The sequence below is a fragment of the Vipera berus genome, assembly GCF_964194415.1.
Source record: "Vipera berus genome assembly, chromosome: 3".
NCBI lineage: Eukaryota > Metazoa > Chordata > Lepidosauria > Squamata > Viperidae > Vipera > Vipera berus.
In genome coordinates, this window is record NC_138204.1 from 58,369,282 (window position 1) to 58,392,437 (window position 23,156).

Sequence of the window (23,156 nt, forward strand, 5' to 3'; positions counted from 1 at the left end):
CCTGTCAGTTTGATGTCTGCAAATTTGAAGAGTTCCCCTTCAATTCCCTCATCTAAGTCATTGATGAAGATATTGAAGAGTACTGGGCCTAAGATGGAACCTTGTGGTACCCCACTGCTTACTTCTCTCCCTGTGGATGTAGTGCCATTGAGGACTACTCGTTGAGTACCGTTTGCCAGCTAGCTACAGATCCATCTGGTGGTGATGTTGTCTATTCCACCTTTTTCTAGCTTACCAAGGAGTAGGTTGTGGTCTACTTTATCAAATGCTTTACTGAAACCTAAGTATACTATGTCCACAACATTTAGCTGGTCTACTAGTTTAGTTACTTTATCAAAGAATGAAATAAAATTGGTTTGGCATGATCTGTTTTTAACAAACCTGTGCTGGGTACTGGTTATAACTTTGTTTGCTTCTAGTTGTTTGCATTTCTGTTTTTTGATTATCTTTTCTAGGATCTTCCCAGGTATTGATGTTAATTAAACTGATTGGTCTGTAGTTTCCTGGGTCCATTTCCCCCCCATTCTTGAAGATGGGAACCACATCAGCCCTTTTCCAATCCTTAATTACTTCCCCAGTGCTCCAGCATTTATGAAGGATGTGGTGCAATGGTTCTGAGATAACATCTGCCAGCTCCTTCAGAATTCTGGGATGTAATCTGTCGGGTCCTGGTGATTTATAATTTATAATTCAAGTTATCTTACCATTATAAAGAACATTCAGTGTAGCCCATAATTGGCATTTAATGTACCATATGGATGCAATCAATGTAAAAAGTTTTGTATAAAGACATCCAAATAATAAGAAAGACTCCTGATATATTGTCATTCTGGATTAGGTACCTATAAAGCGAAAATGGTCTCCCCCCCCCCCCCCCGTTGCTTCTTAATATGTAATTGTTATTTGTAAACCAGGCTTGTGGTTCCTGAGGTTGCATTCATCCAATTCGTGCAGTAGACCATGACTATAGAAATCACGACTACGGGTCTTCTGTATTCACTGCCCCACAACAGTCAACCAAACGCCGCATAATTTTTAGAATGAAAGTCATCCTGCACGCCAACAAAAAAGCAGTACTAAACAATTAAAAAGAGAAGAGCGGATATCGCTCACCTTTCTTATACAAAGCAGGAACTGAAGGGAAGCCTCTGTTTCAGGCTGAGAGCCTATTGGCCTGACACGCATACCCGGCGGACTTAAACGGGAGCAAAGGAAGTGCCTTTGCCTTTCAAGCGGATAACGGCTCGGGTGTTGGTGAAGTCTCTTTGCATCTTACTAGGCTCCTACTTAGCCCGGGGAAAAATAAGTTTCTCCTATTTCTTAAAATATGATACGAAACTCGTAGGCTGTTTTGCTTTCAGAGTGCCTCTGGCTTTCTGGAAAGCCTACTGTGCGAACCTGGAAAGCCATTTAGCAGCGTTTCCCCCCATACTTTTTTTTTTTTTGCTAAAACCGAATCGAATATCGCATGACTTGGCTTTGGATTCTCCTCTGAACATTCGCTTCCCTATTACCTCCTTCAGTTTTTCCTGCTAGCAGCTAGCATATGGTGAGTATCTCTTACCTGGACTGACAGGCATTTTAATTATATTTACAATTTTTAATTTATTTTTAGTTTTTAATTTTAATTTATTGCACAGATGATTTTAATTTTATTTTTATCTTAATCTCTGTACTTATTATATGTTTTGTTGTTAGCCGCCCTGAGCCCTTCGGGAGATAGGGCGGGATATAAATCCCATAAATAAATAAATAAATAAATAAATAAATAAATAAATAAATCTCCAGTCCTGTAAATGGGGAGGGGGCAGGTGGCGACCTGGGTTTGAGCAGCAGAGTGCAAATAATAAGGTAGCTGACAGCGAAGTCAGGTAAAGGAAAGGAATTTACTTTCGGTGTAATAACTTGAGGAGAAAGCAAGAAGGATTTATCTTTTAAGTTTTCAAAAGGCTTTGAAATGCCTTTCTCCAATTGAAATTAAAAATTAAGTTGAGAGGTAAGTTTAGCGGTTCAGGTGTTGACCTAGAAACCAGGAGACATTGAGTTCTAGTCCTGCTTTAGGCTTGAAAGCCGGCTGTGTGTCTTTGGGTCAGTCACTCTCAGTCCAACCCACCTCAAGGGGAAATAGGAAAGGAGTATTATGTATGTGTGCTGACTTGAGCTGCTTATGAAATAAGAGTACACATATACAATAAATCCTGATTGGATCTTCATGGGAGACCACTATGAAATACCAAAACTGGTAACTCTGCATTTGAACAGGCAGACAATAACATAATTACTTTTAGATTGGTATCGAAAAAACTACATGGACTGTCAACGTGATCATGAAGAGTTGAACTTTATTATGTTTTATCTTAACAGAAATGTGGCGTACATGCTGATTTGAGTACACTATTTTGCTAGTTTGTTTCCACAGCTAGTTAGTACATTGTAATAATACTGAGGCTTTAATAATACTGAGAAATATAAACCTTGTTTTAAATTGAGATTTTTCATACGATCTAAAATGTAGTTGAGGGTTCAAAATATCCAGTCAGGGGGCACATTTGGTATTTTGAGAGAATGTTCTGATAGTAGATTTGACCAACTAATAAGGTGGCTTCTCTCTAGCTTCCCTAGATGTTGTCTATTGTATTTTTCTGGATGGACTTTGTAAAACTACAGTATTTCCAGAACATTTGGCTGGAATTTTTTTCTCTAGAGTATGAAATTGAAATTATCCTTAACAATAGAGATTATGCTTGAGGCAAGAAGCATGCTAACTTGCTTAATTCAAAATAAAAGTAGTATCAGTGAGAATGGAGTCTTGTTAATATCAAAAGAGAAGTCTGTGAGTGCCATATTAGGGATGTTTAAGGGTAGTTTGTGGATGAATGTGTTCTGGAAATGTGTTCTGGTAGCATGGTTGGCATCTTATTTAGTATTTGTATGAAGCCAGACAACTCGGGTAATTCAGTAACCATGATTAGTTAACTACAAGTTAGAATGTGTACAGATGTGACTTAAATGCATATTTTTATTTCAAATATTGCTACTGTAATGAAGAGTTTCTGTGCCATTAAATTAATTTAGGGAATTGTTATTTCCAGTGGTGGTAATACTTAGCTGATCTTGGAAAAGGTAACTGCTGTCAGATCTGATTGGTACTCAGATAAGAGACTAACAAGAAATTCCTTGTTTGGCAACCAGACTGGAAATTTGAACAAATATTCTGGAAGGCCAAAAAACCCATAGTGCTTTCTCTGTCTTGTTATTAGGAACTGAGCTTTTGAAGGCATAAGCAAAGGGATCTGGGGATACATAGTACATAACACAGTATAATATAGTTATTGCTTATATGCTGTACAATGTTGAATTGATATCTAGTATTAGACTGATAAAGCTGTTTATATAATGACATCATTGTAATGTCTTTCAACAGCTTTAACTGCTAGGCTCCTTGGAGTTGACTTTCCAATTATGACTGCTATATCTTAGACATATAATGCCTAAATTATATCAAGATTGTTTCAGTGTAGCATATTTTAGTGAAGTGGAAAATATCACCCAATATTCATGCATGATATTCTAATGTTAACCATCTAACCATTTCTCTGTCTTTTAAGGTCTGTGAAAATGTTCCGTTTTATACAACAATGTGGTTTCCAAATTCCTTCCAAGGTAAAATTCTCCCAGACAGTTGAATTGGAATTTATTCTAGATTGTTTTTTTAAGACAACTTCTATTACACACTAGGTCAGGGCTTTTCAACCTTTTCACCCATTGTACCACTTTTAGGATATGGCAACATCCGAGTACCACCAGTCACCTAGCAAGGTGTCAAAAACTTGATGAGAAAAAAAAAGGAAAAAAGTGATGAAGTACAGGTAGTCCTCGACTTACAACAGTTTGTTTAGTGACTGTTTGAAGTTTTAATGGCACTGAAAAAGTGCCCCCCAAGCCACAGCTGAGCAAGACACCTGCCTGCCCGCCTGGCGGCACTCTTCTTCCTATCCAAGGTTTTCATTGTTGTGAGCATTTCTGCTGAGGATTGGCAGCGGGGGTGGGTTGGGGGGGTGTTTGGTTTTTATTTCCCCCCCCCATCTGCTGGATGGTTGCAGCAGGTTTTGGTCACTTCATATGATCCTGGGACACTGTGACTGTCATAAATATGAATCAGTTGCCAAGCATCTGAATGTAAATGTAAGGAGCCTTGGTGGAGCAGTGGGCTAATGCCTCCTTAAGTAAGACCAGCTGCCTGCAATTAGTGCAGGTTCGAGTCCCACCAGGCTCAAGGTTGACTCAGCCTTCCATCCTTCCGAGGTAGGTAAAATGAGGACCCAGATTGTTGGGGGCAATAAGCTGACTTTGTAATAATGCCGCTTGGGGTGTGTGTGAAAGCCCTAATAAGCAGGCATATACATAGAATGAAGGCTACTGCTAAGCTTGTAAGCCGCCCTGAGTCTTCGGAGAAGGGCGGGATATAAATGGAATTAAAATAAATAAATAAATAAATAAATAAATAAATAAATAAATCACAAGGCCCTGGAGATGCTGCAACATTCCATCTGATCAGCGCTTCTTCTGGGCTCAGAAGATGCGCTGGGATCAGCGCCGAGCTCCAGCTGAAGCCTGGTGTTGATCCTGGCGCTTCTGCTGAGCCCTGACAGCCCTGCAGCTCCAGCTGTGTCTCGGTCAGGCTTGTGTGGTGCTGCCACTGATTCAGCTCATTCCCCTCCCCTGCTACCACTTTTCTAGGATAGCATACCACCTGCCAGGTGCCAATGTACCACAGGTGGTACCCGTACCACTGGTTGAAAAGCCCTGCACTAGATTAAAAAAAAGATAATCCTAACATTTGTCTTCTAAGATGTCAAGTTTGTACTTTAGCTTTTGTGAAATACAAAAATCTCCCCAAATATTTAATGTGTACAGTTATGGTTATTTTACATGCTAAAACAGATTACATTTTAAATGAGTTTCTCTTAAAAATTCTATTTTTATCAGAATGAAGGCATAAAATCAACATGTTCTACATTTATTAATAGTAATAAATATATAGTACAGTGTTATGCAGTAATTTATGAATAGAAATACTTTTCCCTTATAAATGTAGGTACCGGGAAATATTCTGACAATATTCATTTTGTGCATTTCAAGTACATGCAGTGCAGTGAAGACGTAGACCTCATACGTTCTCTGGAAAGATACTAGAAATATGGAAAATATTTTGAATTTGAAAAAAGACTTGTCTTAGTTGAACAGCATCCAAATACTTCCTGTGAATGAAAACAGCTTGTTTTGAATTTGAATCTTTTTATCACCCCTATTTATTTCTCTCATTCATGCATTAGTAAATTGTATGTGAATTCATGATACTTCATGCCTTGAATGGAAATCTATTGTAGTTCCCAAATAAGAGTGGGTTATGTAGTAGCCTAAAGACAAAGACTAAAGTTTTTATGATTTTGCAATTAGTTAGGTAAAAAGGGTAAGTTTGAGGCAAAATGTGTAGCAGTTGCAGGTTTAAACTCATACATTTCAGTGACATGCATGTTTATATTTTGCAATTGCAGATAATTCACCTTCAAAGGTTTCTGCAGCCTAGGCATAACTCTTGCCATTTTCTTCTTGAATGCCGTCAGAGCTCCCTGACAAAATTACAGCTATCTAAAAAGCCATCTTTGTGCACAGCTAGGATGCAAGGATTCCATTCCTCCGCTTGCAGCTGGAACAAAAAAAGGCCTTCAGAACATACATCTGATAATCGGGATATTCAACTAGTTGACTTGGCATCACTTAAGGACACTCCGAAACCTGCCATTTGTGTAGCAGCTTCAATATTATTTCCATTTGTTTCAGTGCCACTAGTGATGGCTATCCAGAAAGCCTCCTACCCTGAGTTGGCATTTGCTCAAATTGCATATGCTGCCTCTATATTGTCTTTCCTAGGAGGGGTCAGGTGGGGATTTACTCTTCCAGAAGGAAGTCCTGCAAAACCTGACTGGCTTAATTTGGGTAACAGTATAGTTCCTTCTATAATAGCCTGGATTACTTTGCTTTGTAAAGATCTCACTGTAGCTGGAGTCATGGTTATCATTGGTTTAATGATTGCCCTTAATAATGACTTGGTTCTTCTTCCCACCTATCCCAACTGGTTTAAAGCCTTGCTGTTAATTTTAACTCTAGTGGCTGCACTTACTATATTTGTCACATTAATTTATGTGAATTTCTATCCTGAAAGATATCTAAGTTTTAAATTAGGGGAAACGGAAGATTCTAAGTAAACACACACAAGATGCAGAGCCTTGTGGGAGAAACAGAATACAGAAGGGAAACAATATTCACAATGCATGAAATGAATTTGGAAAATTGTTGGAACAGAAAAAAATAATTGAATTATCCAATTCATTAAATTTATAACACTAGCCATAGAGAAGCAAATTAGAAAGGAGGTTGGGTGCTGAAAACTAGTAGATGTTTTTTTTTTAGATTACCGGTACTTGGTTTTCATTTGTGTGGCTTTAGTGGAATTTAGTTTCTCTTAATTTTTTTACCAAATTTGATACAAATATGAAACAATTCACAGCATTACTCTTGGAAATTAATTCTGGGTGGGTTAATACCAGGGTTATATGAAGCATATAGAGCAGTGTTTCACTTAAAACCTGGCAGCACAGCCTCTTGAAGGCTCACACAGTTGTTTTAATAGCTTTTCCATGCTGTCTGAACACTTGTGTGCATGCGTGCAGTGAATACGTCTATTGGGATTGGTGCTAAAGTTTTATTACCAACAAATTGTAATGAAAGCAGTAAGATAGCTTTGAGGAAATTGGATAACACACAATTGTTTCAGTGATTTGAAAGAATAATTATGGCCCCAAAATATTTCTACATAGTGGATGCTTTTCTTATACTTTGGGTAATATGTTCTAAATATTTAGACATAAAACTATAGATCTACTACCAATGGAGAATATAAAATCTTTTACATTAAGCAGTTTTTAGAATTTTAATTTCTTGTGCTGTGTTGGATTGCTATTTACTATATTAACAGGAAAAAAACACCCCAGTATAAACAATTCCTATTTTTTTATAATCAAAATTACCAGAAAGATTTAAGAATACATTTGAGGTTTAAGAGAAACATATTTAAATGTGCCACACAATTGATCAAAACCTTGTGCTAGTCTGTGACTGTAATAAAATATTCTCTCAATTTTTGACTACAATTTTTTTACTTTTTTTTAGTTGTCTATTGCTGAGTTTGCGTAACGGCACAAAGTACAGTGGAGACATTTGTTATATTTGGCTTGAAAATAACTAGAATTTCCATTGTGCTGTCTTATAATAGGGCAAATGTTGTTTAAGATTGGATAGGTTACATCATGAAATTAAATTCATAACTTGCTTAAAATCAAGTAACACGTTTTTCTGAAGTATCAAGAGAAAAATCAATTTGTTTTCAGCAGAAGGCTTCTGAAGTCTCAAGTTCAATTAAGAATCAGGCCAAATAGAGGCAAAGGTTAAATATAAAGCCTTTCCAATAATTTATTCTAAATTGTAGAGCAAATTTCACGATGGGTAGGAGGAGAGGAAGAATATGTTATTAGAATTGGGTGCAACCTACTGTTATCTCCTGCATGTATCTGTTATTCATTGTACCGTGTAGGGCCAGAGTCAACCTGGTTTTCCATCAGTCAGCATAAATGTTGATGCATATTTTGTGAGTAGCCACCCAGCATTCAAAATAGTGTGGACTCCCTGCTGATCTAAATGGCAGTGTTTCAGTTGGAATGTACACCACCTCTCAGCTATAGCCTTTAGAATGCACGTTTGGGAGATTCCCTCAGCTTCTGCCCTCTAAACACAGAAAAGGTATTGTTCATCCAGAAGACAAAGGGAAATCTTTGGGGAATCCGAGCAAAGAATTTTGGCACCTGAGACGGAAAAATAAGTGGAGTGTACCATCTTCCCAACAACTCTTGATACATGGCATACAAACTGAAGGAGTGCTAAGATCACAAAGTAGAGGACTTTGCTTTTGGATTCAGTTTATCTCTAAGGAATGGATAACTACTCCAGCTAGACATTGCATTGTTTTAATTTCTTTTACTTGTGTTAGAAACTATAATCTTGTTTCTATAAATGTAGACCATTTAGTGTAATTTTGGCTAGAAATTACCTGCTTCTCAGATGACAGCTTTCTTTTGAGATAACTTGTTATAGCGGGCCAGCACCATCTTGTGGTCTGAGAGCCTTACATGTTTTCTTAAAAATAGAACTTCCTGTATCTTTTGAGTTATGTTTTTCAAAATAAAGTTTGATTTTGCTCATCTCCTACGAGGTTGATTTACCTCCCAAAGAACACGCCTTTATGCTACAAAGCTGAAACATTTTATGAAACCAAAGTTGAAACATTTCCCCCTATTTAAATGTATAAGATGCAGGAGCAGGCCAGGATTACAGAGGACTCCAAGGTGAAATATGTGGGAAGGTGTTCTGGCAGTAGTAGCTATTGATAAGCTAAGATCAGAATGTATAGACCCAAAATTTCAGCTTCCACCAGGAAACTTGGCATAAAAGTCACTTTGGGGTGATCATTGGGAAACATCATTAGCCTGCCTGCTACATTTCACATTGAGCAGTGAATATCTGGAACTGGTTGGTCCCCTCTGAATTTTGACTGAGCTGGGACATACGTCTCCCTAGCTATTGCATTAGTTTTTATCATAGCACTTTGCAAATAGGTCATCTGTTCATATACTTGTTGCTGGTGTTGTAACAATGCCAGAGAATCGTACTCTAGGAAATTAGGGTCTCTTCTGAGCCTCTTTCCCCTTCCCTCACTACCCAGCTAGGCCCAATCTCTCAAGGTCATTCCCATAAGCCATTATGCTAGCAGAGTTGGGATGGGTGGTGCAACCATTCTGACATTCATTGATCTATCGATAGCCTTCAGTATTATCACAGCATTGGTTTGGGACAACTGAGGATTGGGGGAATGATACTGTGATGGCTCTCCACATTTCTACATAGCCAGTTTCAGTTGGTGGATTTGGGGAAATGAAATCCAAAATCCCTGACCTATAGGGTGTAGGGAACTCAGTGGTCTCATCCCTCTTAACATCTACATGAGACCACTAGGTAAGGTCATCTGTTGACACAGGGTCAGGTATTTCAGTATACCGACGATAATAAAACGTTATACACCTTAACCTAGTTGATCAAGTGATATCAGGTCTTATCCCAGTCCCTGGAGTTTGTGGGGGTGTGGATGGAGGGCAGCAGACCTAAGCTCAGTTAGGTCCCAGTAAGACCAAATGGCTGTGGGTGCATGTATCTTAGGGAACGAGACTTTCCATTTCTAATTCTAAATGGGGTTGCGTTCCCAGAATTACTCAAAAATTAAGTTTAAGTTTATTGAATTTATATACCGCCCTTTTCCCGTAGCAGTAGCAGCTGTAGCTAGAAATTCATCTTCAGCACCAACTTTACCCAGGAGGCTGCTTTGAGTCACTCATACCTTGGTTTCCCATGTGTGGACTACTGTAATGTACTTTACATGGGCTGTCCTTGAAGACCACTTAGAAAGCTCAGCTGGTCCAGATTGTGCAGACGAGCAGTTATGGGCAATACCATAATACAACCCTGAGATACCTTTCTTTTATGAATTGCCCTTGTTACCAGGAAGCTTTGGGGTGCAATTCAAGATTTTGGTTACCACTTACAAAATACTAAATGACATAGGGCCTAGTTGTTTGAGGGATTGTCTCTTTTTCATTATTTCATTAAACAGACTGAGTGTGCTTCAAGTCTCAATCATTAAATGACATCTGATACAACCCAGGATGCTTTGATTCTCAGTGTCCTTTGCAACAGTCTAAAAACTCTTAATGAGTGTTGAAGATCTCGTTCTTTCTCCCCGCATTGGGCTAGGCTGGAAAATGAGCTCCCTAAGTGAGAGGTTTTACTATGTTCTGCTGGGATGACCATTTTCTCTCTCTTTTCCTCCCTCCCCCTCCCCCTCCCTTTCTTTGTTATCTGATGTACAAATAAATCTAAAGTGCATCACACAGAGTCATGTGGTTGGGCAATTTAAGAAATGCAAATAAATACTACTGTAAGCTATGAAATCTTATGGGAAGATTTAGTTTGACAAGTGAATTAGATCACTGATTCACATTAGCCAATCCCATATTGCCCCAGAATGAGGGGCCTTTAGCAAATCTCAAAGAAATAATGGATTTTCAAAAACATATATTAAATATTGAAATGGATTTGCCAATTTTAACTTTCTCTGTTTGAAACGAGGTTCCTAACGTGCTAAACCAATAGAAACTTTCCAAATGTCAATGGCAGATATTAAAAATCAAGAAGTTTCTATTGTCAGAATTACCTGTAAACTGTTCCAGTTTAAATAAAGATTTAAATAGTTTCAGTAACAATTGTTGTAAACTTCTGGATATGCTTTAAAAATCAATCCCTCTGAACACACTTTCTTAAGAGCTACCCAAATCTTCAATTTCTTTACAGCATTTAAATTCACACTTCAGTTTTTGCTGTTTTTTTTTAAAAGCATGGTATTCTTCAAAGGACTGCCACACCTCCTTCACAGCGGCTGGTGATCATGTTAGCAGTTTCAATCCAACTATCTGTATGTGGATTATACACTTCCACAGAATCTGAAGTTACAGGAGCAGCTGTATCATAGCTGGCAGTCCTGCCTCCTGTGACATAAAGGAAGCCATTCACAGCTATGACACATACTCCAGCTCTTGGGGTTTTCATTGAAGCAACTTCCGTCCATTTTTCCTGATAATAAAACAAAAAGAATTATCTTTGTAGTATACTAATTTTGCCTTCCGGAGCAAACGAACAGCTATAATGGTCTTTCGTCCACTGGCAGGGTAAAGTACTGCTATTTATTAGCAATCCAAGACAAAGATAGTATTTATTCAACTCACAAATCCAGAAAAAGTGCAGAGACAGAACAGAAAATATTAGCATCTGTGTAATGAATTGGATTCAAGAGCAAAATTCTTGATGGCTCTTTAGGCCAGGGGTCGGCAACCTCGGCTCTTTTATGACTCGTGGACTTCAACTCCCAGAATTCCTGAGCCAGCTATGCTGGCTCAGGAATTCTGGGAGTTGAAGTCCACGAGTCATAAAAGAGCCGAGGTTGCCGACCCCTGCTTTAGGCAGAAGAAGAGAAATTTCTCAGATTTTGCCTAAGTCCCTTGAAAATCTCTGTCTGGCTGGAAGTTCATCCCGGCCTGGCAAACTGACTCTGATCAGCAGGTTATCTTTGAACTTTGTTCAGTTTAGTTTTATATTTGTCCCAGAAAGACATTTCTTCAGCTACATAATATTTATACACAAAGCATAAACTGCTTGTGCCATTCTGGGGAACAATCAGATACAATACTGACAGTACATTCAAAGAAAATGGGAAAAATTCTAAAAGGCAGCACAAATAGTTACTCTGATATGAAAATTCAATCCTACCTCTTCAAATGAATATTTCTCAACTGTTGAAAGAGCACCTTGAGTTTCATTCCACCCTCCAACAGCATAGATGCAGTCATTTAAAGCAGCCACTCCGAGATATGCCCTTCTTGTGCCCATTTCAGGAAGGGTAGACCAGCGCTTAGCTAGCGGGTCATAGACTTCCGCAGAACATAGTTCTATTTCTTCATTGCTAATGCCTCCAACAACATAAATTAAACCTATGAATATAACAAATTTCCTATTAGAGCCCTGCCATTTGAATACAGTTGGTGACAAAGAAGCCATCATGCAAAATTGACTGCAACCCCATCTATAGGAGGAAATCAATAGCTTTCTTTATTGGGATTGCTCTTGAATAAATTACGGATTGTAATTTCTGCAGAATAAGGGCTGTTTTAAACCATTTTATATTGTAAACGGTGTGTTTGAATTTTATTCTTCAAAACAGGACAATCTTATGAGGATATCAAATTTCTGATCACATCTTAACTGAGCAATGTTATGCACGTCTACTTAGAATTCAGCCCAACTGAGTCATCTTCAATTATTCCCAACAAATATACACACACACACATACACATACATATATACAAATATATATATATATATATACACACACACATATATATACACATACACATACACACACACACACACACACACACACACACACACACACACACACATATATATATATATATATATATATATATATAAATTTGTTGGGAATAATTGAAGATGACTCAATTTTTTGGCTTGCTAACAAAGAATAAAGGGAGACCTTCATTGTTAGCAAGCCAAAAAATTTACACAAATATGAGCTGCCACTGCTGTGGCTACTGCCTGTAGATGGCCTTGGGCTAGGCTGAAACAGGAAATAAGATTTGTCCCGTGTCTGTTAAATGATTGTTAAGCATTCAGAATACACTTGCTTAGTCCCAGACACGGGACAAATCTTATTTCCTGTTTCAGCCTAGCCCAAGGCCATCTACAGGCAGTAGCCACAGCAGTGGCAGCTCATATTTGTGTAAATTTTTTGGCTTGCTAACAATGAAGGTCTCCCGTTATTCTTTGTTAGCAAGCCAAAAAATTTACACACACACACACACACGATTTCAGCTTAAGTTTTATATATTAGGAAGAGCTGGGTAGCACTATTTCAGACTAACTCATTTTATTAAAAGGTATAAATGCAATAAATAATAATAATAAGCTTTTATGAGCTAAGCTGGTGATTTTTAATAAAACCTATTAACCTGTTACTGGATTCTGCCTCATTTTTACCTAATATAAACTAATGTAGCTCTCCACCTACAATATTTAAAATACTGAATCTGGAAATGTTAATGCTTATCACAGTAAAAGCACTTGCAATTATTAGGATTGCTGTGTTGGATATAGTTATTAACCATAATGAATGTAGATGGACTGCTGCCTATTATATAATTTGCACTAAGCAAAATGGTCCCAAAATTCAAAATCCCTCACCTCGTATTTCACAACAGCCAAAATTGTAACGTGGCACAGCCATGCTGCCTACAATTTCCCAAGTATTCTCTTCAGGATCAAAACGTTCAACAGAGGTGCCAATCTCTGCTCCAACCCAGCCTCCTGAAAATCAAGGTAAGTATGCAGGTAAAGAATATTGCATAGTAAATGGATTGTCACATCCTTGAAACAATCAGATATATAATCGATATAAAAGTAATGTAGATTATATCCCTAATACCTAAACATTCCTCACAACATGTTTTACAAATGTAGGTTCTAATATTACATGACTCTGGCTTTAAAACAAAGTATAATACATTATGTAGCATACAGCAATAATTAAATATCCTGTATATTATCTTACAAAAGATACCAGGTGGTAAGCAAGCTGGTGAATCTGTTCTAGCAGCACCTTAGCAATAGCCCTACCTTTGGAATCTCTCAGGAAAACGTTTGTGTTTAGCTATCAGAAACGCTATTAATCAAGTTGTCACCAGATGTCTCACATGATTTGAAGAAGACTTTATTACAGTGTATTCGAAAGCTGCTATGCCATGTAGTACATGGCCCAAATACAACATTGCTCCTAACTGAAAGTTATAGATTCAGTAGTCAAAAGACTTGCCCAAAGCATAGATAGTCCCATAAGAGGTGCATACTCCAAGGCCACAGCGGGGATGATTCATTGAAGCTACAGTTGCCCATTGCTTTGTAATAGGATCATAGCGTTCAGTACAGTCAAAAATCATAGAGTCTTTTTCACCTTTGAAAAGAGATAAGAACATGCAGAAAGTATGTTTTACAACAGCTTGTGAAGACAATTACTGTACTGTGGCAGAGTACTGGCTCAATTCATCAATCTGAATCACTATCAATGCAGATTACAAGTTAAAGCTGGTAGAAAGCTAGATGACCACAGCACATTGTGTAATCTCTAAACTGAGTGGCATAAATCTTCACTAAAGGAATTGTAGTTCTGGTCAGCTGTTTTTTTATCCTCCAAATACACTTTTCCTGAATAGATATTATATCACTAATAAATATTGTCTCTGAATAATATTTAAAAGAACTGGGAAAAGCAAATTTACATCTGGAAGGAAGAAAAAGTACACAGAAACAATCATGGCTGGAATTAAATAACAGTAGTAGTAGTAGTAAATAATAATAATAATAATAATAATAATAATAATAATAATAATAATAATAATAATAATAATAATAATAGAAGTTATATTAATAATATTTGTCTGAATAACGTTTAAAAGAACTGGAAAAAGCAGGTGACATTTGGAAGGAAAAAAAATATATAGAAACAATCATGGCAGGAAGAATGCCATGCTTGTGCAGAATTCAAAGAATTTCTATATTAGGAAATTGTTAGAGCAACAGTCCATATGCTTAGGGCAAATTTGCCTACTTTACATAATCACAACAATAAAATGTCCTAAAAATGGTAAGCATAGTATCTACCAATGAAAAGGCTGCCACCTAGTGTATGACTTACTGTGTATATGGTAAATTTTGGATGTTATTGTATAGCTCCTATGCACTCTGCAATGGTGTATATCAAACCTAAAGATAGGTTCTCACCTTTAAATAATTAATTTTTTTTTTTAATTAAATTTTTATACCGCCCTTCTCCCGAGGGACTCAGGGCGGTGAACAGGGCATATGATAAAATACAAAACTACAAAAGTTAAAATAGAATTAAATTAATGCCCAAGATAAAACTATAAAATATACAAATATTTAAAACCCAAATTAACTCCCCATCAGGCCAGGCCAGCTTGTTCAAACAGGTGGGTCTTTAACCCGCGTCGGAAGGAGCGGAGATCCGGTGCCATCCGGAGCTCCACCGGCAGTTGATTCCACAAAGCCGGGGCGCCCACAGAGAAGGCCCTCCCCCTGGGGGCCACCAGCCGGCATTCTCTGACTGGAGGCACCCTGAGGAGGCCCTCTCTGTGGGAACGCACAGGGCGGAGGGGAGTTGACGCCGGCAGCAGGTGGTCCCCGAGGTATTCCAGACCCATGCCATGTAGGGACTTAAAAACCATCACTAAGACCTTGAACCTCACCCGGAAGACAACTGGTAACCAATGTAGCTCGCGGAGCAAAGGTGTAACATGGGAGTACCGGGAAACTCCCAAGACAACTCTCGCGGCCGCATTCTGTACCAGTTGGAGCCTCCGAGTGGTCTTCAAGGGAAGCCCCATGTAGAGAGCATTACAGTAGTCAAGGCGAGAGGTCACGAGCGCATGAGTGACCGTACACAGGGCATCCCGGTCCAGATAGGGCCGCAACTGGCGCACCAGGCGAACCTGGGCGAAAGCCCCCCTAGTCACAGCTGCTACATGATCTTCCAAAGTAAGTCGTGAATCTAGGAGGACTCCCAAGTTGCGAGCCCTATCCACGGGGGGTAACAGCTCACCCCCCATAGAAAGAGATGGAACATTTTGAATGTCCCGGGATGCCGGAATGTACAGCCACTCAGTCTTGTCCGGGTTGAGTTGAAGTCTGTTCCTCCCCATCCAGACCCGAACCGCCTCCAGGCAACGGGACATCACAGCGAGGGCATCACTGGGGTGGTTTGGGGTAGAAATAAAAAGTTGGGTATCATCAGCATATTGATGATACCCAACTCCAAAACCACGAATGATCTCACCCAGCGGTTTCATGTAGATGTTGAACAGGAGAGGCGAGAGAACCGACCCCTGAGGAACTCCACAAACGAGAGACCTAGGGGCCGATCTCTGCCCCCCTGCCAACACCGACTGCGAACGTCCCAGGAGATAGGAGGAGAACCACCGAAGAACTGTGCCTCCCACTCCCAATCCCCTGAGACGCCGCAGCAGGATACCATGGTCGATGGTATCGAAAGCCGCTGAGAGGTCTAATAGGACTAGGACAGAGGAACATCCCCTATCCCGAGCCCTCCAGAGATCATTCACCAGAGCGACCAATGCCGTCTCCGTGCTGTACCCGGGCCTGAAACCCGATTGGTACGGATCCAGATAATCCGCTTCATCCAGGACCAGAGGAAGCTGATGCGCCACCACACTCTCAACAACCTTCGCAAGAAAGCGAAGGTTGGAGACTGGACGAAAGTTGTTCAACACAGCTGGGTCCAAGGCAGGCTTCTTGAGGAGGGGTCTCACCACCGCCTCCTTCAAGACGGTGGGGAAATTACCCTCACTCAAAGAAGCAGATATCACCGCCTGGAACCAACCTCGTGTCCTCTCCCTAGCTGCATAAACCAGCCAGGAAGGGCACGGGTCCAATAAACATGTGGTGGAGCTCAGCCTCCCCATAATCCTGTCCACTTCATCAGGGGTCACAGAATCAAACTCCTCCCAGATAACATTGACAAGACCGCCCGTGTCCTGATCGTCAGACTCTGCCCAGCTGGAGTCCAAACCGGTCCGAATCCGAGCAATTTTATCCGACAGATGCTGACCAAACTCCTCGGCACGACCCTGTAAGGGATCCCCCCTCACCTCCTGATTCAGAAGTGAGCGAGTCACCCTAAACAGGGCGGCCGGGCGATTATCTGCGGACGCGATGAGGGTGGAGAAGTAATTACACCTCGCCACCCTCATCGCAGCGAGATAAGACCTAATATAGGTTCTTAACCGCAATCGGTCGGATTCGGATCGGCTGGACCTCCAGCAGCTCTCTAGGCCCCGTTTCCGACGCTTCATCTCCCGGAGCTCCGCGGAGAACCATGGAGCTCGTTGGGATCTGCACCGGGTCAGGGGCCGCAAGGGTACAACTCGGTCCAGTGCCTCAGTGGCTCCCCTTTCCCAGGCTTCCACTAAGGCATCCGCCGAGTTGTGAGCGACGGAAGCAGGTGGGGATCCCAGCGCTGCCTGGAACCCATCGGGGTCCATTAAGCGCCTGGGGCGGTACCATCTAATTGGTTCCGTATCCCCACGGCGGGGGGTGGTAAAACGGAAGACCAGCCGCAGGAGGTAATGATCCGTCCATGACAGGGGCATGATAAATGGAGAGCCCCCACCAAGATCATCCAACCATCGTCCAGATAAAAAAACTAGGTCCAGGGTGTGGCCTCCCTCATGAGTTGGTTCAGAAATTACCTGCGTCAGGTCCATGGCCGTCATGGAAGCCATGAACTCCCGAGCCAACTCAGATGACCCTCCCAGGGATGGTAGATTGAAGTCACCCAAAACTAAAAGTTTGGGGAACTCAATCACCAAACCGGAGAGGACATCGAGTATTATTGTCTTGGTCTGTGGGAAGGAACTTGGGAGATAGGAGAGCTGCACAACCAGCAGGTATAAGATGTCTCAGCCCACAGAAGGTGAGATGACTTAGGAAATGTTACAGAAGGCACCCTCCCTATTTTTCTGAAGGGTAAAAGGAAAGGAGAGTAATAGGTTCAGGCTTGTAAGATTCTGTTATAATGTAACCTTACAGTGAAGACGGCACTAGTGCTTCTTGTTTGGACTTACAGCGCTAACAGGTACCAAATGAGCAATGAAAACAATAGCCTTTATTTTTCTCAATGATTTTTAGTTACCTCCAATAGCGTAGACCATTCCTCCAACTACTGTAACACCCAGGCCACTGCGAGCCTGGTGTAAGGAAGACACGGTAGTCCAATACTGACTGAAAGTGTCGAAACGCTCCACACAGCTGAGAGCCCTGCTATCACTCCAACGGCCTCCCTGCAACCGAGTATAGCCACCTACACAAGGAGGGGGAAACAGGATGAACAATCATATGTTTCGTAGGCATCTCTTGACCAGATAAGGTTTCCAAATATTTAAAAGCTAAGAATCCCCACCTACTGCATAAATGTACTTTCTAGCTTTTCTCCGTGGACGGGTCTTAATTGCCTGGAAAAAACTGCTCATCTTGTTTTCTTTGGGAGACTGACCAACTTCACAGTATTCTTTCAACAGAGTTTGAAGGGCTACTCGAAGACTGAAATCTGGAATCCCTGAGAAAGAAAACAGTCAAGTGATACAAGTAATCCTTGAGTTTACGACTGTAATGAAACCTGCCAATTATTGCCGTAAGTCGAAATGGTCCTAAAGGAGTTGGTCATGTGACCAACCCAATTTTACATTTTTTTGCATCAGTCATTAAGCAAATACTGCAGTCGGAAGTACAAATGCTGCAACTGTTAAGCGAACCCATCGTTGACTATGGTGCAGTTTTGCAGAATACGGGAAGTAAGGACCAGCTTTCAGGGAAACCGTCATAAAACATGGTCACATGATTGCAGAACACTACAAATGGCCATAAATGCGGCCACGTTGCCAAGTGCCTTCACTGCAGTCATGTGACCACAGGAAGTGGGGGGTGAGCATTAGAAGTTTGGATCGGGGTCATAGGTCTCACTTTTCTGGTAGGTTGTAATTTTGAATCGTCGCTAAGCAACATTCGCAAGTCAAGGACTACCTGCATCTAATTTGTAGCTAAATTACATGTGTGCAGTTTACATTTATTTATTTAAAAAAAACTACACGGAAATGACCTTGAGAGACAGGATGAAGAGCTACAGACTAAATAACAATCCCACAAGCTGTAGCTGAGTTCACAGAACGAATGGCAGTGTGTTTCAGAAGGGATCCTTCCTACTGTCTTGGACTATAAAGGTGAATGGTGGAAAGAGACGGACTTTCAGACTTCCAAGATTCATTAATGTAACCTTACAATAAAGTCAGAGCTGGTACTTCTAGGTGTGCTTCTTCTCTGAACTACCTTGCAAGGCTGACATTATCAATTACAGCAAACTGTGTTTTGATGTAGTTTTTTTAGTCGCTGGTTAAATGTTAATTTCTTAATACTTTTTTGGTCCTTACACTGAAGATGATCCCCTCTGAAAACCTGATTAATTACTCAAGGGGTGGGAGGGACACTGTTCCACACATATCTAGACAAGATTTAAACAAAGAAAAACAACTAAGACATCCATCTGCATCTGTATTCTTCCATTAGGGAGAAAGAACAAGAGATATCCCTTTCTGATCCTCTCTCAACCTAAAAAGTAGAGATATGGGTAATCCATATCTATAAAGCAGGGAAAACTGGCATTACCATAATATCTTATTTTCCTTCAAATAAAAAAAATCCAGTATCTTCCTGATACTAGAGCAAGTAAAAAGCAAGTGCCACTGTGTTTTACATCATGCTATAGGTTATTTGCTATGATATTCAATTTGTATTGCACCCAAATTGCATTTTAATAAGTATATTTATTTTATTATGTTTTTCTTAATTTGTAGTAATACTGTTGTATTATAAGCCACCAAGAAATCATATTAAAGGACAGCATATGCAATGTAATTTTATTCTACTATTACATAGGGTACACGTGTATACACAGTTAATAAGTCTTCATAAAACCAGTTTTTCATTCTTATATTGGGTAACTGAGTATTCTATCACTATTCTACAATTTATTATTAGATTTATATCCTGTATGTCCTGCCTTTATTTTATGCAACTCAAGTTAGCATATTTTCCCCACAGCAACCATCTGTGAGATGGGTTGGGCTGAGAGTGAGCGACTGGTCCAGTCACCCAGCTAGCTTTTGGGCTTAAGGGAGAACTCGAACTGACAGTCTTCTGATTTATAATCCAGAACCTCTACACCAGGGATGTCAATAGCTGGATACATCACATGCAGGCCACACCCACCCGGCTCCGCAAAGGCAAAAAACGTCACAGTACGTCACGTGACATGATCGAGTTTGACCCCCGTGCTCTACACCAGACTAGGTTTCAAGAAGTTACCTTCTATGTACTTTAAAAGTCTTTGTGGAGGTAATAAAGGAAATCTCACTGCATCCAATATTTCCACAGCGTGTTTCTTTCTTTTCCCTGGGTTTTTCAAAATCCACTGCATGGCAGCCATGAAAACCTGATACTCATCTTCTATACTTAGGTCTTCACTTCGCAATATCTTAATCAGCTGGTCTTTTGTCAATGCCAAGAATTCATCTCCATTGTGAACCTCCAGGAAGTGGGCATGGATGTAATTCTCTGCAAATTCTAGCAGGTCATGACAGGCAATTTGCTCAGCAAACTGGAAGAGTCCAACGCAGTTCATAGGATCAATCTGTCCCTTTAGAAATTCACAACAAAGGTCCACCACCTCTGACAGCTGAAACATGTCTGCTGCCACAATCAACTCCTGCACATTATTTTCATTAATGCTGACAATACCTGAAAAAGGAAGAATGATTTTCAGCTGACATGAAATCTTACCAAGACTGTTAAGTATACAAGGAATCCTCAATTTACTGTTATCAGTTTCAAGTTATGACACTAATGTTCAAAATTATGGTGGTGGTGACTTACAACTAATCCTTGCTCTTATGAACATCACAGCATCCCCCTGATCATGTGATTAAAATTTGGGTGCTTGGCAACTAACAAGTATTTGATGGTTGCAATGTCCCGGGTCAGATGGTCACCATGTGTGACCTTACCAGGGGACTTCCAACGAGCAAAGTCAATGAAGAAAGCCAGATTGGCTTAATGACCTCAGCAAAAAAGGTTTTAAAACTGGGAATGTCTCACTTAATGACCGCACTGCTTAGCAATGTTCCAGTTCCAATTGTGGTTGTAACAAGAACTATCTGTATAGCCTGTCTACAAAGCAACCGTACCTGCAACCATCCTTTGAAAGATATTGAAGTACTGCTAATAGATAAGATTCCATAGCAATTAAAATAATGAAGATAAAGATACTCTTTTACAGGTAAAAAGTACATTTAGTAATGCAATGGCGCAGAACAAAGATTTCTGCCAGAAAAGCTGTGCATTGAATCTGCTTCAAAATCTCTTCATATTATGTATGGGAATTTGAAAAAAATAACACTCTTCCTCATCTTTCTGAGAACTATTTCAGAGAGAAAGCTTTATCCTTGAAATATTGATTTTAATGTACAAATAACTGGCTTTATATGGCAATCTCTCCCTTGAATTTAAATGTGCAAACCAGTCCAGATTTACTTCATTTAGCTATTTAGGAAAATAAGTGTGCTATATAGAAGGAGGAGGCCCTCTATAACCAGTAACTACAGTAGGTTCTTTTATCATTACATTGAGGAACAGAGCAAAACAGACTCCTAATTCATGTTTACTTTGATTTGGCAAAATGCCGTTGAATTTAATGGAATTTATTTCCAATGCTGTGTTCACGTAGACAGTAGTAACACACAAACTATGTGAATAAAACATAGTCTGCTCATGTCATGCTATGTTCTTTTTTTAACTATTCTGAAATAACAGATGGAGGTTTGCGAAATAGTGTTTATTTCAGCAAGTACTAACTGAATCAAAACATTCAATTTGCAGGTTACTAGGTAACTAAGACGTTAACCCAAAGCATGGTAAGGAAAAAAAATTAGAAATTCTTCTACCTGTATAAATAAACTCCAGGAGGATCTGGAAAATATTAGCATCCACACCCAGGATCTGCACAACATCCTTTGAAGACTCCTTCATCCCTCCAGCAAACAAAGCAGCAAAATAAGAGCTACTTGCAGCCAAAACGAGCCTGTGAACTTTATATGCTCCTTCACCAACCTGGAGCTGTACATCACAGAAGTATTGCCCGCATCTCATCTTGTTGATCTGGGCTAATAAAAGACGAGCATGTCTATCTGCCAAGAAAGGGAACTCGCATGTGCCGGGGCAAGCCACACAAGCCATGATAGCTTGACAAGGTCACAGAGAAACTGACTGACTGATGCTCATCAGTTTCCAGTGCTGCCCTAGGAGAAACAGGAACATATGAAAATGACAGACCTAACTGTGAAATTACTGTTGAGCATGAGTAAGATTAATTACCACAACTCAATTCTTCCCTCTTTAATTAAAGTAAGAACACTCTGAAAGAGCTTCAGCTCAAATTTGAGTTTGGGACCAATTCCCATTTTCATATCATAAATGAGAAAGTGATAGACAATATAAAACCACTAAAACATACCCTGGACCGCAAACCAGTACCAGTCTGTGGCCTGTTAGAAACTGGGCCATAGAAGCGGGAGAGAGTCAAGTTTCATCTGCGCATGCACAGGATCTAGGTTGCATGTGAAACCATCCCATTCCCACCTCCATGGGAAAATTGTCCTCTATGAAACCAGTCCCTGGTGCCAGAAAGGTTGGGGACCGCTGGTGCAATACATAAAGTGGTTACAATTAAATGATGGTAAATTACATTTTTTTCCCCATCTACTGTCCAACATCCAGTTTGCCACCTTATCTGCCCTCGTTCCTTAAGTTACCCCATCAGATCATAATCTATTAAGCGATACACTTGGGTCCCTTTTTTACCAACTAATTGTGGTAAAAAAAAAATTGTGGAACAGCAGAGAAACAGTTCAGCAGGCCAGTCCTGTAAACAAAATATATGGTTTGACTCCCGCCCCCCCCAGAATGCCAAACCTACCTAGCATCTTTTAAGGTGTTTTTTTCACATTATATTTTTGCCTTATACATCATTTCCGAGTTTCTCCCTTCGTTCCCCTTCAGTCATTCTTTTTAAACTATCGCTGGGGTTCAGCTCTCCCACCTCCCCCCCCCACCACCACCACCCAGGCACGGCCACCGGAGGCCCAGGGCATGCTTGCCGCCCGCCCGCCATCTGAGAAGCCTTGCACAGGGTTGTTGAGCGATCCGGTACTCACTTCTGAGGTGGCCGAGAGCTGTTTACATTTCATTTTATTTTCCTGCCTTTAAACACGGTCTCAAGAGCCGCTGAGAGCCTCCGTCGTCGCAGTACCGGCGCCGAAAACGAACGGAGGGCAAACCGCCCCCCCCCGCGCCAATAATAATCCTCAGCTGCAAAGATGCAAAGCGGCAGCCGCCAAAAAGTCGCACCTAAGCGCGGAAGCCGCGGCCCCAGAGAAGGCGGGCGGGAAAGGCGACCGGAGGAAAAGGAGGAGCCGGTCAGGCCGAAGTTGTGTAGGGAAGAGAGGCGCAAGTGACGCGACAGCAGCAGGAAAAGCCGAGAGGGCTTCACTTGAGGTCCGCCGTCCTGCGGCAGGCGGTGGAGGCGCTGCCGCCTGCCTACAGCCCCGGAGGAGCTGGAAGGCCGCTTTCCCCCAGAGGGTCGGAGACCGCGCGCGCGCGAGAAGAAGCTGCCCGGTTGGCAGCGAGTTTGTGGAAAGGGGAAAGAGGCTGGTGGCTGAATG

General features: G+C 40.7%; 2 protein-coding genes across 5 annotated transcripts; one reads left to right on the forward strand and one right to left on the reverse strand.

Annotated features, from left to right (window-relative positions):
- The first annotated feature begins 1,093 nt into the window (after positions 1-1,093).
- TMEM69 (transmembrane protein 69) lies at positions 1,094-8,320 on the forward strand. The gene is made up of 3 exons (XM_081324569.1): positions 1,094-1,549; positions 3,609-3,663; positions 5,559-8,320. The coding sequence occupies exons 2-3, from the start codon at positions 3,619-3,621 to the stop codon at positions 6,267-6,269; spliced, it is 756 nt and encodes a 251-aa protein (XP_081180695.1). The 5' UTR covers positions 1,094-1,549; positions 3,609-3,618; the 3' UTR covers positions 6,270-8,320.
- Positions 8,321-10,118: 1,798 nt separating this feature from the next.
- Positions 10,119-22,782, reverse strand: IPP (intracisternal A particle-promoted polypeptide). 4 transcript variants are annotated; one of them, XM_081324561.1, is made up of 9 exons: positions 22,650-22,782; positions 21,381-21,734; positions 19,747-20,178; positions 17,789-17,944; positions 17,522-17,689; positions 13,610-13,747; positions 12,982-13,104; positions 11,491-11,711; positions 10,119-10,797 (listed from the first exon to the last, which is right to left on the reverse strand). In XM_081324561.1, the coding sequence occupies exons 2-9, from the start codon at positions 21,670-21,672 to the stop codon at positions 10,573-10,575; spliced, it is 1,755 nt and encodes a 584-aa protein (XP_081180687.1). In that variant the 5' UTR covers positions 21,673-21,734; positions 22,650-22,782; the 3' UTR covers positions 10,119-10,572. The 4 variants fall into 4 exon arrangements, with proteins under 4 accessions (XP_081180687.1, XP_081180688.1, XP_081180689.1 ...); XM_081324562.1 differs by having other exon boundaries at positions 21,381-21,729; positions 22,650-22,755; XM_081324563.1 differs by lacking the exon at positions 21,381-21,734.
- Positions 22,783-23,156: the final 374 nt, after the last annotated feature.